The sequence below is a fragment of the Akebia trifoliata genome, chromosome 2 (assembly GCF_017979445.1).
Source record: "Akebia trifoliata isolate Shusen 1 chromosome 2, ASM1797944v1, whole genome shotgun sequence".
Taxonomy (NCBI): domain Eukaryota; kingdom Viridiplantae; phylum Streptophyta; class Magnoliopsida; order Ranunculales; family Lardizabalaceae; genus Akebia; species Akebia trifoliata.
Window position 1 is genome coordinate 5164828 of NC_141376.1, and position 19825 is coordinate 5184652.

General features: G+C 36.7%; 1 protein-coding gene and 1 pseudogene across 1 annotated transcript; both read right to left on the bottom strand.

Moving 5' to 3' along the window:
* Nucleotides 1-433: 433 nt before the first annotated feature.
* LOC147409024 (tropinone synthase-like) lies at nt 434-1449 on the bottom strand (annotated as a pseudogene).
* A 2585-nt stretch (nt 1450-4034) lies between these two features.
* On the bottom strand, nt 4035-17714 carry LOC147409025 (cytochrome P450 CYP82D47-like). Its single transcript, XM_086424710.1, has 2 exons — nt 16733-17714; nt 4035-4824 (listed from the first exon to the last, which is right to left on the bottom strand). Exons 1-2 carry the CDS (start codon nt 17684-17686, stop codon nt 4201-4203), a joined length of 1578 nt encoding a protein of 525 aa, XP_086280836.1. The 5' UTR covers nt 17687-17714; the 3' UTR covers nt 4035-4200.
* Between the last annotated feature and the right edge of the window lie 2111 nt (nt 17715-19825).

Genomic DNA, 19825 nt, shown 5'->3' on the forward strand with positions numbered 1-19825 from the left:
AAAAATCAAGAAAATTACAATGGCACATCCCTATAATGACATTGTATTGTTTTTTTTAATTACAATTTACTATTTAATCTTCAAAACCACTATTTAGTTATATTTTAAATTATAAATATGCCCTTCAGGAACACATGTGTTTGCAGATGCCACCTTCTAATCAGGTTTAAAGATTGGATTGTTGGATCTAATCAGATAGATCAACATCTCTAAAAATCAGATAGATAAGCATGTTGAGCTCTCTTTAGAGATGAGATAACATAATTACTTCTATAACATGCTACATTGATTCATGAAGCTCACATACAATACAGAATTTTCAACATACATGGCATGTAGCCCAATGTGTTTATTCTCGAATAAAAATGAGCCACATAGACACTGTAATTTGTTATAGGTATGAAACATTAAGTTCTAGATCACAACTCTTTAATTAATCATAAAATTTAGAAGGGAGTCGAGGGATGATTAGAACTTCAAGTGAGGTTACTTTGAGATTAGCAATGGTGGTATTCTCGGTCATATCCACTGGTGCATCAAATGGGGTCACAAACTCAAATGCATGCAACAAACGTGCTAGAGTCAAGTGCACAACTTGGAGGGCAAATGAAATCCCTAGGCATACTCGTCTACCAGACCCAAAAGGGACGAGGTCAAAATGTTGTCCCCTAACATCCACGTTTACTTGGCTAGTGAGAAATCTCTCTGGTTGGAACTCAATAGGGTTGGACCAAACTCGTGGGTCTCGCTGAATTTTCCAAATATTTGTAATTAAGCGCATACCTGCAGGGATGTGGTAGCCAACTACGGTGCAGTCCTCAATGGTCTCATGTGGTGCAGACAATGGAGCGGGTGGGTATAGGCGCAACGTTTCCTTGACAATGGCTTGGAGGTACACAAGTTTCTTTATATCTGTTTCATCCTAGGCTCTATCCTTTCCAACATGGAAATCAATCTCATCTTGGGCTTTCTTCAATATGTGTCGATTGTTTAGTAGTAAGGAAAGTGCCCATGTTAGAGTGATCGATGTGGTATCGCTCCCACCCAAGATTAGAGCCTGCAAAGCAAATGAAAATAATGCTCGAAAAAAGAAAAAGAAAAGAACATAACATTTCTTTTGGCACTTCATATTGGTAAAAGAATGGTACATTTTTCTTAAAGTCTTGTCCTTGGTAGTGAAACATTCCTTTGCTACCTCCCAACTGCTTACCACCAGTACTCGATTAAGGTCGGTCCATAATTGTCAGCCATGTTTCCTAACGTGAAGTGGGGTGGCTGGTGACCTAACATGGGAAGGTGACCCATTATGTTCATGCTCCACCCGCTTCGGGAACCTTGTTACAGCTACCACTTGCACTACTTCTTCTCCTTAAGAATAGATGATAGAGAAAGACTATAAAGGAGGGAAGTTACCGTAGCAATGGATGGGTAATGTTGGAGGGACTCCATGCCTTTTCATTTTTCACTACTTCAGGATAGGCATAATTAACTTTAGCTTTAAACTTAAAAAATAAAAAACCTGTTCTAAATTGACTTCCCATGACACTGCACCCCTACACTGAGCTGATGTGGTGTGGCAGTGTGCATATAACCATAGGTTTTTTACTAACACTTTCCTGACCCTTGTTAGCATTTCGGAATACGAAAAAAATTCATTTAGTGAAAAATTCAAGTTCTATTCGATTTTGGATTGTAAAAGTCCGATTTAAAATTCGATAAATGAAAAATATGCGGCATATACTTCATACGTGTATTATCCGTCTCATTTAAAAATTTGGTAATATGATAATGATGTTAACAGTGATGGTGATGATGAAATTGGCGATGGTAATGGTGAAGGTGATGATATAGTGGTGATGATAATAATGATGGTGGTGATAATGAGGGCATTGACGTTATTATTCCATTGATTTATAAAAGAAGACCAAAGTCAAGGGTCAAATCATCAATTTGGAAAATTAAGATGTAATCTCAAATAAATGTAGAGAGCCATGTCATTATTTTTTTAAAGATAAAAGAGGTGCTTGTCACCTAAACAAGTAGATTTCTCCCATATTTTAAAGCATGGGGAGCAGATCCTCTGTAGTGCAGTTTTCCTATAATTCCCTGTAGTGTGGTTCAACGGTTGAGAGAACGTCATTTGTAAAAAGACATCAAAATCCTACTTTTATGTTGATCATTCACTTTCAATGCTTCTGATCAGGTTTTAAAAATATAATTTTTTTTTTCAAAATTAATCTAAATCATGATCATAACATGACTGATCTGTTAGTTTTTATCTGTTAGTTTTTATTTTTCAACATGTATTCTTCACTATTTCAAATGTACTACAGGAAAACTGCATTACAGAGGATCCGCTCCCTAAAGCATGGCCGCTTTAAACCCGACTTGTGTTACACATCACAACTTACAAGTTTACATTTTGCGACATACAACAAGTTACAAATGCATTTTTTTTTTCCACAAAGTTTTATAAAAATCCGTAAAAGAAAAAAAAGAAAGCATTTTAATCTTTTTTAACTTAAAATACGTGAATTATTGATAATAATTCAATGGCCCGGAGAATAATACTTTCATTGAAAAAAAACGAAAAAAATCATGAATTTTTCAAGAATTATACAAGAGATTACTAACAAGGTTCTTGACTAACTTTGTAAGGATAAAAAAAAAAAAAGCCTTGCTAATCTCATCCACCCTCAAAACAAAACCTCTGAAGAAAACGAAAATGTTGAATTGGACTTTCTTTGACACCACGCTAAAAACTGTGCTGCTGTAGCAGCGCAGAAATCCGTTGATTTTCTTCAATGCATCCCGAGAAAAAAGATCAACAATTTTTTGTAGAGTACTGCCACATCAGTACAGTGTAGAGCACAGTGTCAAAGAAAGTCAGTGTAGGACAGACTCAAAAATAGAGAACATTTCTATCATAGCTAAGCATAGAGCTGTCATGGGAAGTCTTGTATTCCATTTTATAATTAATCATGCGCTTAACAAAGTGATTCATGCATGTTCTGCCCATTACACCCAAGTCTTTATACATTTGGGCGAGGAATGAGTAGAACCGCTGGTCTTATGGAAACTCAAATTCTTTGTTAAGGTCCCAATCAAATATGTTGTAATAATGCGATTGCAACTAATCTCAGGGAATTCTGTGGTTTTCCTCAAATCCTAATGGTCATGTTGATGGAGAGCCTCACCTGTGGGTTGAGGCTAGAAAAGTCCGATTCGATTAAGGGTTGTTCGTCCCGTCTGGATTGTTTTGTTGGCTATAACCATGGTTTAAAATCTCGTTTCGATTTCTTCAAAAATAGAAACAAAATCGAAACATACCGAAATATTCACAATAAATAAATAAAAAACATTTTTTTTTTTGACATATAAATGTATATAATCATATTTGAACTGCTGAAATTATAATTTAAAATTAAAAATAATCTTTTTCACATTTACACACTTTCAAAACATTCTAAAATGAATTTATAAATCTTAAAACATTTAATTTTTACATAATTATTAGTAATATTATTTTCCTTGAAAATCGCTGTCTTTTTTACATAGAGTTGTATTTTTTTTATTTTTTATTTGGATTCTCAGGTTTGTAATGGTTTGTTTCGGACGAAACAAACCGATACAAACAATACAAATCGAAACATTGATTGATTGATATATTCTTACATGTTTCGTCTCAGTAATCTGAAATTCCGAAATGTTTTGTACAAAACATTACGAAACGATACGAAATTTTAAACCATGGATATAACAACCCTTCAGAGTTCAAGCATATATATGCTTTAAAGGGGGAAAAAAATCAATTTTCTTCTTAAAATGGACATCCCAAATTATTCCATTAAGAGTGCTATATTAAATTACGCTTAAAATCGAATTTACCCTTTTTTTCACGTAGTAAATTAAGGTTAGTTTTTTGGATCAGGATTTTATTGAAACCCAAATTCTTGAGTAAGGTCCTAACCAATTAATCATCAAAATATATTGGAATTTTGTGTCTAATCAAATGGATCGACCGCCCTAAAATCACCAACAACACTTGATAAGCATGTAGAGTTCTCTTTAGAGATAAGATCATCTTTTATTACATGCTACATTGATTTATGGAGCTCATATACAACATAAGATTTCTTATACAGGTACATATAACAGGTATCACAACCTCTCATCTGTCCCAGTATTTTAATAATTTAATTAATCATAAAGTTTAGAAGGGAGTCGTGGGGTGATTAGAACTTCAAGTGGGGTTATTTTGAGATTAGTGAGGCCGGCACTCTCGGTCATATCTACTGGTGCATCAGATGGGGTCGCAAACTCAAACGCATGCAACAAACGTGCTAGAGTCAAGTGCACTACTTGGAGAGCGAATGAGATCCCTGGGCATGCCCGTCTGCCAGACCCAAAAGGGATTAGTTCAAAATGTTGGCCCCTAATGTCCACGTTTGCTTGGCTCGTAAGAAATCTCTCTGGCTGGAACTCAGTAGGGTTGGCCCAAACGCGTGGGTCTCGCTGAATTTTCCAAACATTTGTAATTAAGCGCGTGCCTGTAGGGATGTGGTAGCCAGCTACGGTGCAGTCCTCAATGGCCTCATGTGGTCCTGACAATGGAGCGGCTGGGTATAGGCGCAACGTTTCCTTGACAATGGCTTGGAGGTACACAAGTTTCTTTATATCTGTTTCATCCAAGGGTTTATCCTTTCCAACATGAAAATCAATCTCATCTTGGGCCTTCTTTAGTATGTGTCGATTGTTCAATAGTAAAGAAAGTACCCACGTTAGAGCGATCAATGTGGTATCACTCCCACCAAGGACTAGATTCTGCAAAGCCAACAAAAACAATGATTGAAAACAAAAGAAGATAATAATTCGGTTAGTCGAGATATATTTTTATCTTTGTTCCCTTAATTTATGTTGTGTGTTATGTATAGATAATGGAGAATCTTCGGATCACCTTCTTCTTCACTGCAAGTTCACGCATGGAATTTGGGTATATTTTTTGAAGTTGTATGGAATTTTACTTGTTTACCTAAAACAATAAGGGATCTCTTCACTTGTTGGTTGTCAATTGGGCACTAGTTTGGTGGCGCGAAGAGATTACTGTGGAGTATTACATCATTGGGGGGTGTGGTTTGAGAGAAATATGCATATCTTTGAGGGAAAACTGAAAGATTGCACATATATATTCATTTTGAGTCTTAGTTTTTATTAGTTAAAAGTTTATAAGGAATTCATGGGGTTTTCTTTCGAAGATTTTATATATAATTGGGATGGGATTCATTGTATTTCTTGTGAGTAACGTCTTTTTGTAAGGTCTTGCTAGGTTGGTCATCTCGACTGGCCTAGTTCTGTCTTATGCATGAACTGCTATTTATCAACAAAAGATAAATAAATAAATAATGTTTAGTTATATGCCTGAGATAAATTTTGAGAGCTACTATTGCCACAACAACTCTTGTTAATCACCAAAGAATTATATACAGTTGGTGTAGCGTTGAGTTCACTGGCCCATTATTACTGCGGCCCATACCATCTGGAATACAAGGGTTAGGGGCTTTATTTTGAGACTAGAAAGGTAAGGTTGGGCTAAAAACAATTCAACCCATTAAATCTGGGCCAAAATAGGGCTAACAATTGCCACACGGTCCAGCCATATATTATGCACAAATAAATGTAACCAAGTCCAAATATTTTTCAACTATAATATATAGTAGAACTCTATTTTAATGGAAAACAACATCCAATGACTCCAAATTATCTTTTAAATTGAATGATTTTTATTTTATTAATATATATATATAAAATCTGAAAATCAGCTTGAACCCATCCAACTTAGGCCTGAACCTGTAGGACTGATTTAAGGTATAGCTTAGCTCTTTAGGGCTAGGTTGGGGCCCAACCAAGCCCAGCCCGAACCATCTGTCCACTAACAAAATTACAAATCGTATCTAAGAAGGGTCGACAACAAGTCGGTAGGTCACTTTACCTTATAATTTCAAGAAGCACAATCCTCAAGTAAAGGGACCCATGAATGTTTTCCCCATTCACAATGAATCTATATATACAAGCAAAAAATCTACTAGATTAGTGAGTTATAGTTGTATGTTTTTAATTAGATAAGTATGGAATTACATAGTATCTGAACCTAGGTCATGGGATCATACTCATAAATCTTTAAGTTAGTGTCGTCCCATACTTATTTATAGAAAAACACTTTCCTTATTGAGAAAAGTGTCATGGCTGCATCACCTTGTGTTATCCAAAAACATGATCGGATGCTACACGGATGCAGAGAATAAAATATGAGGAACTTTGAAAGAATATATATATGGGTCCTGTTCAGCAACAAACATTTTGGCAAAACATTTTTCAAAACATGGGTTAGAGGTTTTGGAATGGGCTGATTTGTTGAGGATGATCTCTACAGTGAGGAGATCATTCTTACCAAAAATCAGCCCATTCCAAAATTTCTAGCCCCAGTTTACAAGTTGAAAAATCGTGGATCGTCCCTTTTTTGTAAATCATTTTTGACGGGGTTAGAAGTTTTGGAATGGGCTGATTTTTGGTGATGATGATCTCCTCACCATAGAGATCATCCTCACCAAAAATTAGCCCACTCCAAAACCTCTAACCCATGTTTTGAAAAATGTTTGTTGCTGAACATTTCCCTATATATATATATATATATATAGGGGGCGGTTCGTGGGATGTCCCCAAAACCAGTTGAGAAACAGATGCGTGGGAGTCGTTCGATACGACGAAAACAATGGTCTGGATCTGTTGAGATGTCAAGTCATTCCTTTTATAACAAATGTAATAAATTTCAAATACCTCATTCTATTTTGTTTTTATGATTTTTTTTAAAAGAAATAAATTCTGTATTCTGTCTCTGTCTCACTGTCTCACAAGAATCAACGAAGCTCTCTCATTCCTCATTCTCTTCTCTACTGATCTCACAAGACTCTCTCTCTCGATCAACGGTTTCAAAGGATGTTGAGGAATCATACAACCGATTGAAAGAAATGAGAAATGAAGGAGTTCGATGACATGAAACTGGAGTGAAAGGACTCGTAGATTCCAGTGTGGTCAAGATTCCTAGGTTCTTCATCCATTCATTAGAAAACCTACCAAAACAGTCCACATTCACTGGTGATAGTAATAGCAACATTCAAATCCCGATCATAGATCTTGGAGGTGTCAATAGTGATCGACGAAATGTGATTGTTGATGAAATCTGTAGGGCGACAGAGACATGGGGTTTCTTTTAGATGGTGAATCATGGGATTCCAATAAATATTCTAGATGAGATGATTGAAGGTATTTGGCGATTTCATGAGCAACCCAATGAAGTGAAGATGGAGATATATTCGAATGGCTTCAAGCAAAACACAATACTTGACAGTTGTGGAGGTCGTCTTTATAAACATGAAGCTACGGTTTGGAAGGATACGCTACAATGTAATTTCAAAGACAATGATCATCAGCTGGACTCAAAGAGAGACTTTGAAGTCGTCGTTGATCGATCGATCGAGAGAGAGAGAGAGAGTCTTGTGAGATCAGTAGAGTAGAGAATGAGGAATGAGAGAGCTTCATTGATTCTTATAAGATCGTGAGAGAGAATACAGAGTTTATTTCTTTAAAAAAAAAACAATTAAAATAAAATGGAGGGAGGTATTTGAAATTTATTATATTTATTATTAAAGAAACGCCTTGATGCCTCAACAGATCCAAACCATTGTTTTCCCTATATCGAACGACTCCCACACATCTGTTTCTCAGCTGGTTTTTGGGACGTCTCATTATTATGCACCCATATATATATATATATGAAAATGTTCAACACCTTAAGCTTTACCCTACACTTTAACATACACTTTAACAAACGTATTTTGTCCTATATGGGTTAGAAGTTTTGGAATGGGCTGATTTTTGGTGAGGATGATCTCTGTGATGAGGGGATCATCCTGGCAAAAAATCATCCCATTCCAAAACTTCTAACCCCATCAAAATTGATTTACAAAAATTGGACGGTCTAAAATTTTTCAACTTGTAAACATGGGGCTAGAAGTTTCATAATGAGCTGATTTTTGGCAAGGATGATCTCCTCACCATAGAGATCATCCTCACAAAAAATCAGCCCATTCCAAACATTTTTGCCCGTATAAGATAAAACGGTGTGTCGCAATGTGAGTCGTAATGTGAGTCTACGGAACCCGACCCTATGTATATATATATATATATATATATATATATATATATATATATATATGGGTCACGTTCCTAAGACTCATATTGAGACTCACATTGCGACACACCGTTTTGTCTTATATAGGCAAAAATGTTTGGAATGAGCTGATTTTTTGTGAGGATGATCTCTGTGATGAGGGGATCATCCTGGCAAAAAATCATCCCATTCCAAGACTTCTAACCCCATCAAAATTGATTTACAAAAATTGGACGGTCTATAATTTTTCAACAAAAATTGGACGGTCTAGAAGTTTCATAATGAGCTGATTTTTGGCAAGGATGATCTCCTCACCATAGAGATCATCCTCACAAAAAATCAGCCCATTCCAAATATTTTTGCCCATATAAGACAAAACGGTGTGTCGCAATGTGAGTCCCAATATGAGTCTTAGGAACGCTGTTCTATATATATATATATATATATATATGGGAAATGTTCAGCACCAAACATTTTGACAAAACCTTTTTCAAAACATGGGTTAGAAGTTTTGGAATGGGCTGATTTTTGGTGAGGATGATCTCTATGGTGAGGAGATCATCATCACAAAAAATCAGCCCATTCCAAAACTTCTGACCCCATAAAAAATGGTTTACAAAAAATGGACGGTTCATGATTTTTCAACTTGTAAACATGGGGCTAGAAGTTTTGGAATGGGCTGATTTTTGGTGAGGATGATCTCCTCACTGTAGAGATTTTCCTCACAAAAAATCAGCTCATTCCAAAACTTCTAACCTATGTAAGACAAAAATGATTGGCTAAAATGTTGGCCAAAATGTTTGGTGCTGAAAGGGACCCATATATATATATAGGGTCAGGTTCAAAGGACAACCATTCTACACACATATAGACAACGTGTTTTGTCTTATATGGGCAAAAATGTTTGGAATGGACTGATTTTTTGTGAGGATGATCTCTGTGATGAGGGGATCATCCTGGCAAAAAATCATCCAATTCCAAAACTTGTAACCCCATCAAAATTGATTTACAAAAATTGGACGGTCTATAATTTTTCAACAAAAATTGGACGGTCTAGAAGTTTCATAATGAGCTGATTTTTGGCAAGGATGATCTCCTCATCACAGAGATCATCCTCACAAAAAATCAGTCCATTCCAAACATTTTTGCCCATATAAGACAAAACACATTGTCTATATGTGTGTAGAAATGGTTGTCCTTTGAACCTGACCCATACATACATATATATATATATATATATATATAATATATATATATATATTATATATATATATGGGTAGCGTTCAGGGCAAACATTTTGGCAAAACATTTTTCAAAACATGGGTTAGAGGTTTTGGAATGGGCTGATTTTTGGTGAGGATGATCTCTACGGTGAGTAGATCATCCTCACCAAAAATCAGCCCATTCCAAAACTTCTAACCCATGTTTACCAATTGAAAAATCGTGGACCGTCCATTTTTTGTGAACTGTTTTTGATGGGGTTAGAAGTTTTGGAATGGGCTGATTTTTGGTGATGATGATCTCCTCACCATAGAGATCATCCTCACAAAAAATCAGCCCATTCCAAAATCTCTAACTCATGTTTTGAAAAATGTTTTGCCAAAAAGTTTGCTAAAAAGTTGGCCATTGAACGCCCCCCTATATATATATATATAGGGAAATGTTCAGCACCCTAAGTTTTACCACACACTTTAACAAACGTTTTTTGTCCTACATGTGTTAGAAGTTTTGGAATGAGCTGATTTTTGGTGACGATGATCTCTATGATTAGAAGATCATCCTCCCCAAAAATCAGCCCATTCCGAAATGTTTAGCCCCATGTTTACACGTTGAAAAATCGTGGACCGTCCATTTTTTGTAAATCAATTTTGATGGGGTTAGAAGCTTTGGAATGAGCTGATTTTTGGTGAGGATGATCTCCTCACCATAGAGATCATCCTCACCAAAAATCAGCTCATTCTGAAACTTCTAACCCATGTAAGACAAAACGCGTTTGTTAAAGTGTGTGGTAAAACTTAGGGTGCCGAACGGGACCCATATATATATATATATATATATATATATATATATTATATATATATGGGAAATGTTCAGCACCAAACATTTTGACAAAATCTTTTTCAAAACATGGGTTAGAAGTTTTGGAATGGGCTGATTTTTGGTGAGGATGATCTCTATGGTGAGGAGATCATTATCACAAAAAATCAGCCCATTCCAAAACTTCTAACCCCATAAAAAATGGTTTACAAAAAATGGATGGTTCATGATTTTTCAACTTGTAAACATGGGTTAGAAGTTTTGGAATGGGCTGATTTTTGGTGAGGATGATCTCCTCACCGTAGAGATTTTCCTCACCAAAAATCAGCTCATTCCAAAACTTCTAACCTATGTAAGACAAAAATGATTGGCTAAAATGTTGGCCAAAATGTTTGGTGCTGAAAGGGACCCATATATATATATATATATAGGGGGGCGTTCAATGGCCAACTTTTTGGCAAAACATTTTTCAAAACATGAGTTAGAGGTTTTGGAATGGGCTGATTTTTGGTGAGGATGATCTCTACGGTGAGGAGATCATCCTCACCAAAAATCAGCCCATTTCAAAACTTCTAACCCATGTTTACAAGCTGAAACATTATGGACCATCCATTTTTTGTAAACTATTTTTGATGGGGTTAGAAGTTTTGGAATGGGCTGATTTTTGGTGATGATGATCTCCTCACCGTAGAGATCATCCTCACAAAAAATCAGCCCATTCCAAAACCTCTAACTCATGTTTTAAAAAATGTTTTGCCAAAAAGTTTGCCATTGAACGCTACCCATATATATATACTTTACCCTCTGTGTTTTGTCCTACGTGGGTTAGAAGTTTTGGAATAGGCTGATTTTTGGTGAGAATGATCTCTATGGTGAGGAGATCATCGTCACCAAAAATCAGCCAAGTCCAAAATTTCTAATCCCATAAAAAATGATTTACAAAAAATTGACGGTCCACAATTTTTCAACTTCTAAACATGAGATTAGAAATTTCGGAATGGGTTGATTTTTAGTGAGGAGGATCTTCTAACTGTAGAGATCATCCTTATAAAAAATCAACCCATTTCAAAACTTCTAACCCATGTAGGACAAAACACGTTTGATAAAGTGTAGGGTGTTGAACATTTCCCATATATATATACAATGTAACATTAATAAATTTTCAAAATATGAGTTAGAAGCTTCGGATTGAGCTGATTTTTTGTGAGGATGATCTCTATGATGGGAAGATCATCCGGAAAAAAAAATCAGTCAAATCTGAAACTTCTAAGCCCATTAAGGGTATGTTTGATTGCATGGAAAGTCACTTTCCATGGAATTTGAAATCCATGGAAAATTAGTTGTGGAAAATAGGTAGGGTTGGAAAATCAAATTCCATTGTTTGATTTCGCATGGATAAAATCATGGAAAAATATAAGAAAAAAGAAAAAGAGGAGAAGGAGGAAGAAGATGATAGGAGGGGGAGAGGAAGAAGAAGATGACGAGGAAGAGGGAGGGGGGAGGATGTGGCGACGAAGGTGGTGGCGACGGTGGCGGCCATGACGACGGCGACGGTGGCGGCCACGACGGCGATGGTGGCGGCGACGACGGCAACGACGGTGGCGGCGGTGACGGTGGCGGCCACGACGGCGATGGTGGCGGCGACGACGGCAACGACGGTGGCGGCGGTGACGGTGGCGACGAAGGTAAGTGAGGAAGATGGGAGGGAGAACGTGGTGGTAGTGGTGGCGGATGAGGTGAGGGATGGAGAAGAATGAGAAGAAGAAAGATAGTAGGTGGTCGGAGACGGAGCCGATGGCGACGGCGATGGTGATGACGACGATGACGAGGTTAGTATAATGGTGATGGTGATGGTGGTGGTGGTGGTGGTGGTGGTGGTAGTGGTGGTGGTGGTGATTGTGGTGGTGGTGGTAGTGGTGGTGGTGGTGGTGGTGGTAGGGAAGAATTGGTGATGGAAAATATGGGTGGATTTCATTTTCCCACCCATATGGGTGGGAAAGTGAAATCCATGATTTAGTGGACTTTTTGAATGGGGTGGAAAATGAATTCCATTTCCATGTGCAATCAAACACTTGAAAAATATCATTTTCCATGGAAATTGATTTTCCACCCTATTTTCCATGTGCAATCAAACATACCCTAAAAGTGATTTAGAATGTGGATCGTCAATTTTTACCAATAATTTGTAAATCACTTTTGATGGATTTAGAAGTTTCAGATTGAACTGATTTTTTGTGAGGATGATATTCTCATCATGATGACCATCCTCACAAAAAATCAACTCAATCCATAATCTCTAACTCATATTTTGAAAAATCATTGTTTTTACATATGTCCGATGAACTGCCCCAATATATATATATAGCAAACTTTTTGGCAAAACATTTTTCAAAACATGGGTTAGAGGTTTTGGAATGGGCTGATTTTAGTGAGGATGATCTCTACGGTGAGGAGATCATCATCACCAAAAATCAGCCTATTCCAAATCCTCTAACCCATGTTTTGAAAAATGTTTTGCCAAAAAGCTTGCTAAAAAGTTTGCCATTGAACGCTACCCTATATATATATATATATATATATATATATATATATATATATATATATATAGGGTGACGTTCAAGGGCCAACTTTTTAGCAAACTTTTTGGCAAAACATAGGTTAGAGGTTTTGGAATGGGCTGATTTTTGGTGACGATGATCTCTATGGTGAGGAGATCATTCTCACCAAAAATCAGCCCATTCCAAAACTTCTAACCCATGTTTACAAGCTGAAAAATCGTGGACCGTCCATTTTTTGTAAACTGTTTTTGATGGGGTTAGAAGTTTTGGAATGGGCTGATTTTTGGTGATGATGATCTCCTCACCGTAGAGATCATCCTCACCAAAAATCAGCCCATTCCAAAACCTCTAACCTATGTTTTGAAAAATGTTTTGCCAAAAAGTTTGCTAAAAAGTTGGCCCTTGAACGCCCCCTATATATATATATATATAGGGTCACGTTATTACGACCCCCTTTGCGACACACCTTTTTGTCTTATATGGGCAAAAATGTTTGGAATGGGCTGATTTTTTGTGAGGATGATCTCTATGGTGAGGGGATCATCCTGGCAAAAAATCATCCCATTCCAAAACTTCTAACCCCATCAAAATTGATTTACAAAAATTGGACGGTCTATAATTTTTCAACAAAAATCGGACGGTCTAGAAGTTTTGGAATGGGCTGATTTTTTGCCAGGATGATCCCCTCACCATAGAGATCATCCTCACAAAAAATCAGCCCATTCCAACCATTTTTTCCCATATAAGACAAAAAGGTGTGTCGCAAAGGGGGTCGTAATAACGCTGTTCATATATATATATATATGAACAGCGTTATTACGACCCCCTTTGCGACACACCTTTTTGTCTTATATGGGAAAAAATGGTTGGAATGGGCTGATTTTTTGTGAGGATGATCTCTATGGTGAGGGGATCATCCTGGCAAAAAATCAGCCCATTCCAAAACTTCTAGACCGTCCGATTTTTGTTGAAAAATTATAGACCGTCCAATTTTTGTAAATCAATTTTGATGGGGTTAGAAGTTTTGGAATGGGATGATTTTTTGCCAGGATGATCCCCTCACCATAGAGATCATCCTCACAAAAAATCAGCTCATTCCAAACATTTTTTCCCATATAAGACAAAAAGGTGTGTCGCAAAGGGGGTCGCAAAGGGGGTCGTAATAACGTGACCCATATATATATATATATGCATCGGGTTCAAATGACACACATTGCAATACACATTGCGACAACGTGTTTTGTCTTATATGGACAAAAATGTTTGGAATGGACTGATTTTTTGTGAGGATGATCTCTATGGTGAGGAGATCATCCTTGCCAAAAATCAGCTAATTAGGAAACTTCTAGCCCCATGTTTACAGGTTGAAAAATTTTAAACCGTCCAATTTTTTTAAATCAATTTTGATGAGGTTAGAAGTTTTGGATTGGGATGATTTTTTGCAAGGATGATCCCCTCATCACAGAGATCATCCTCACAAAAAATCAGCCCATTGCAAACATTTTTGCCCATATAAGACAAACACGTTGTCGCAATGTGTGTCGCAATGTATGTCGTTTGAACCCCCACCCTATATATATATATATTAAAAAATTATTTTTCTATTGTTAAATTTTATTTTCAACTTTGGGAGTTTGTAATGGGTCATTTTCAAAACTTTGGATCAAACCCAAGATTTTATTTTTATCATTTTAATATGAGTTTTTTTCCATGAAATCTAGAGGATTGTGTTGTTGGATTACCAATGTGGTGAATGACTCAACGACCTTTAATAAAAAATCTTACAAAGGTAGTTAGGATAGCCTAACTTGTTTATAATAGGGGACTGGCTATGATCTGATTTTTACACCTGGTTGGAAAAAACAGGATCTGATGTAGAAATTGGGATTTTGAATCAGGTTCGAATATATATCTAAAAAATCCGATAAAATTTTGGACCACATTCGAATTAACCTCAACCTGATCAGATGTTTTATTAATACAAAAGCTACTCTCCATAAAGATCTTATGAAGGTAAATCCTTTCATATATTTCTAGAAAGTAATATATGTTTTTTATTCTCTCTCTCTCTCTCTCCCTCTCCTCCCAACGCTAGGCCTTTCTTCCTAAAATCTAATTTATGAAAATAAAGAAAGAAAGAAAACAGGTGTCGGATTGAATTGGTTTTGGGTTGAGTGAAATTTTGATCAGATCAAAGATTTATTTATCTAATAGGATCAAATCTGGATAATAGGCCAAAGATTTCAGATCGGTAGCGGTTTTGTACTGATCCGATATTGAATTGATCTATTCTAGCTCTAGTCTATTCGCAAGCCCAAGTTGAGCTGCTTGGATTTCCAAGAAAATATATATCCTTCGATGACTTGTACTAATCCAAAGGATTGCCACAAATCTCTAGAAATTCTGTGTTTTTTTTTCCTTGCCCCCTCCTATAGTTGTGAAGAGGGGTGAAAAGTAAAAAAAGCTGCGATGGGAGGTAAGGACCGTTTTTATAGAGATGCGTATTGGTCCCATAAGGATTACTTGTGGGAGCATTTTTGGGGGAGGTGTTTCAAATTTTGGCGGAAATGTAAAGACGTGAAATAAATGCAAAACGCCACATGTCTGAAAACGAGGAGGATTTCTTCAAAATTTGAAGTAGGCTGCCCGCTTTAAAGTCGGACTCAATAAGGATCAGTGTTCCTAACTAAAACGTTCCAAAAAACAAAAAAAGGAAAGAGAGAGCTTAGTATCCAACATCCGTCAATATTGAGTGATTGTTCACTGCAACCCAACATCGATTTGACATGTGGCGTTGAAATGTAAGTAATAAGACAAATTTTCCCTCTCTACTACCCGCACATCCACTGTTTAGAAATAAATTAAAAGAAATTGCTGGAATGACACATGCCTTTTAGTGCGATTCTTACAATTTTGACTTGGGATGTGCAAATAATCATAGACGTATTTTCTTGCAATACGAGTAAAAACCATCTATGATTATGTACGCATCTCCATGTCAGAATTGTGAGAATCACAATAAATCTAGTGTCACCCCAGCACAACTCTAAATTAAATTTCAAATCTTAAAAAATATTGTGAGATCCACATAAATGATCAAATTGGCAAACGAACTCCACAACCCTCTAGATTTCATGAACAATTCAGAATGAAAAAATGTTTTTCGAATTTGATCAAAGGTGTTGAAAATGAACGGTTATCAAACACTCAAATTTAAAATTAAAATTCAATGATGAAAAACAACTTTTTTAATTCATAGAATTTCATTCTCTACGACACTGTGGTAATGAATCATTTTTTAGAGAGGGGTTTTCCTCTTATTGCTCATTTCATCAACACCATGTGTCAAAATATTGTTGAGCTGTGAGCAAACAATCACTAATCCTTCAATTTCCCAACCATTCAGAAAGAGTATGATTTTCTAACTCCACCATGTGGTATACTCAAAATACTTTTCTCATTTGGCATGTGCTAGAACCATAAATCTTTTTTCCTGGCGATACACAATTGCACATATTTATGGGGATGCCTATCCTAAGGCATAAAATCATGGTTCTAGCACACGACATGTTAGGAGAGTATGTTGAGTATGCCACGTGGGGGAGTTATGATTTTCTAACTCTCCCCTTTGACAAAATCCCCTCAAACTCTCCTCATGTGACTTTGCATAGAATCATAGATTTTTTTTCTAAGGATACACAACTGCACATTCTTATTAATATGTGCAGTTGTGTGCTCCACGCAAAAAATCTATGTTTTTATGCATAGTCACATGAGGAGAGTTTGTATAGAGGGAGTCAATTTATCATTATTCTTAAAAAATAGAAGAAAATTCTTGTTCCATGTATCCCTTGAGATGGGAAGCATTCCTTAGAAATTCCACAGCGAAACTAATTTGAGATAAACATACCAAGCTTGTGGCCTTGATCACAACATCGGCCTCGCAATCAAAGAGCTTTTCATCATTAAGAGTTGAAAGCATCACATCCATGAAGTCTCTATCGCTCTGTGTCTTAGTTGACAATTTGTTTCGTCGATGCTCTTGTAACCATCTCTCAAGAAGATCATCTAAATCTTTTGCAGCTTTCTTCATGGTTCTTTCGTGACCTTGCACGTCCAACCAGCCTAACCATGGCAAGTAGTCCGACACTACGAACAATCCCACCAAGTAAAAAAAATCTCTCATGGCTTTTTGACACCGTCGCGCCTCCTCCTCACCTGCACATGCAGCACTAGCACCAAAATAGCTCTTCCCAGCAACCATTCTAACAACCAAGTTAAGTGTCATGTCACCCAACCATTGCTTCATCTCTACCAAAACACCATTGCCTTTGTTATTTTTCGCCCACAATTGGTACAACTCTTTTATACACATATCAACCTCGGAGGCCCGTACATGCTTCAACAACTCAAGCCTATGGTTTGAGAGAAGCTCGGCCGTGGCTATTTTGCGCACTTCACGCCAGTAAGGCCCGTAAGAACCAAAACCAAACATGGCGTTGTTGTAGCCCATAATCTTCAAGGCCACGTAGCTTGGGCGGGTGGCAAATACTTTGTCGTTGGTAGTGAAACATTCCTTTGCTACCTCCCAACTGCTTACCACCAGTGCTTGACGCACACCTAGCCGTATCATTAAGGCTGGTCCATACGTGTCGGCCATGGTCCCCAACGTAAAGTGGGGTGGTTGGTGATCTCCTAACATAGGAAGGTGACCGATGATCGGCCACGCTCCCCCTGCTTTGGGGGGCTGTTTACCCTTACCACTTGCACTTCTTCTCCATGAGAATAGATAATAGAGAAAGAGTAGGAAAGCAAAGATGGTGGTAATAGTAGCAGCGGATGAGAAATATTGAAGGGACTCCATGGCTTTCAGGTTCGTACTACTTCAGTATGGCACAACTATACATTCATTTATAGACTTGGGAAATAATTATAATTAAAAAAAAAACATTGAAAACAGTAATCTCCATACAAACGGTTGAGATGGAATAATGGTAAAGCTGTAATTAGCCGTTAAGTCGTGATGAATGCCGTGGTTGACGTGGTAAAAGGCATAGAATCATAGATCATTTTTGTCGAGATACATCAGAAAAAGATGTGCGGTTCAGCACCCTTGCCATGTCAGCCATGTATCCAACCGCATACCAAGACCGCAGGCATTCATCATTATTCTTATCCCTTTAAATGTGCTGGTCTATACCAATTACTCTTTATTAAAGAGTTGTGATAATCAAACTACCCCCACGTAGCACACTCAATCAGTCACCTGACATGACAAGTTTGGGAGTCATATATCTGTAAGTCTGGGGATATACAGTTCTCTCAGGATACACATTTTTATGGGGATGTGAAATAGTGTATCCCGAGGCATACAGATCTGTGGCTACCAAACTTGTCATGTTAGGAGAGTAGATTGAGTATCACTAGTCACAACAATCTTCTGGATTTTATGAAAAATTCAGATTTAAAAATTTTAAAAAAATGTTTTGATATTTATCTAAAATGTTGAAAATACATGCTTACCGAGCTCTAAAATTTAAAATCAAAATTAAATAATAGTTTTTTTTAATGTCCTTAAAATTTTATGCTCTATATGCATCTAAGTAGTATTGGATCATGTTTTTGGATGCCACAATGTGATCTCATGACCCTCAGTAAGATTTGAAATCTTACTAAGTTAGTGAGGCTAGCTTGACTAAGCTATTAAATCATTGTTTTCCACTTATCTTTGAGAAAGTATAATTATCTGTGGAGAATTTAAGAGATTGTGATTACAAATTTCAAAGGTTTTGAAATTATTTCTACAATCCATAAATTATTTCCTATGATGTAATTCACAAGGTACCCACAAACGAGAAGTGATGTCAAATTGAGATTTGATGCTACACACTATTGAACCTTATTCAGTGGAGAGCCTCAGAAGTCTTTGTGTGGTCAGTATTTTACTTTAACAATTGCTATCCAATCTATCTTTTTTCCATCTTTCGATTTTGATGCCTTGTCGATGATAAGATTAAACGTTATAGTCAAAATCTAAATTGTCCATATTAGCATGTTGTATATGGGACCATAGATAGAAATTTGAATGCAGAAATTTCTTTGGTCAGATTTGTTTAATTGGTGCACAATCATCTCTATGAGATAGTGACATGTGGGAAGAAAAATTCTAATATCAGTCTTAACCTCCTGACTCAACTCTAAGGAGACGGCCTGCACCTAAGTATGGCTTTAGAATGGTGATAATCTGACTTATCCACGTGGCATACTCAATCAACACTCCTAACATAACATGTTCGGGAATGGGAGATCTGCACTCCTCTTGGAATAGAATTATGTTTCCCCCAAAAAAGTGCAGTTTTGTATCTTGAAGAGTGCAAATCTATGGCTCTCGAACTTGTCATGTCAGGAATGTCGATTGAGTATGCCACATGGGTAAGTTAGATTATCATGACTCACGGCTTTAACCTCCTATTAGGCATGAACATACCAAACCCTAATTGGTTGGCCATTGAGTTACATGATCCTTGTACTGTCTAGGACCAGTGGGTTTATCAATAGGTTAAATCAAATCCTTGTACAACTCTTCTTTTGATAGTATTTTTTTTTTTCCGTCTTTCCATTTTGAAGCTTGGCCATGATAAAGAAGATTGAAGAGCACTACACACTTCCGTAACTTCATCATTGAAGTCTAAAATTAGGGTTAGGGTCATGTAAAATCCTAAATCTAACAAATAGAAATCTAAAAAACGAAAAAAGAAAAAAAGAGAGAGAATTTATATATAGGTTCCTCAAATTTTACTTATTCTAAACCATTGATTTATTTATTTTCAATCTAATTGGGGTGTAATAAGTAAAAGTTGGGGTGCCAATATCAACTCTCTAGAAAAATCCACAAAAAAATTGGGGACTTCAATCCATTTACAACTCTTCTTTTGATAGTAATTTTTTTTTTCCTTCTTTCCATTTTGAAGCTTGGCCATGAAAAGAAGATTAAAGACCACCA

What these genes read in the sequence shown, in the direction of transcription:
- LOC147409025 (XM_086424710.1), bottom strand. Translation starts at nt 17,686, where the DNA reads ATGGAGTCCCTTCAATATTTCTCATCCGCTGCTACTATTACCACCATC. An exon ending in TGATCAAGGCCACAAGCTTG is followed by an intron (nt 4,825 to 16,732) that starts GTATGTTTATCT and finishes TTGGCTTTGCAG; the next exon opens with AATCTAGTCCTTGGTGGGAG.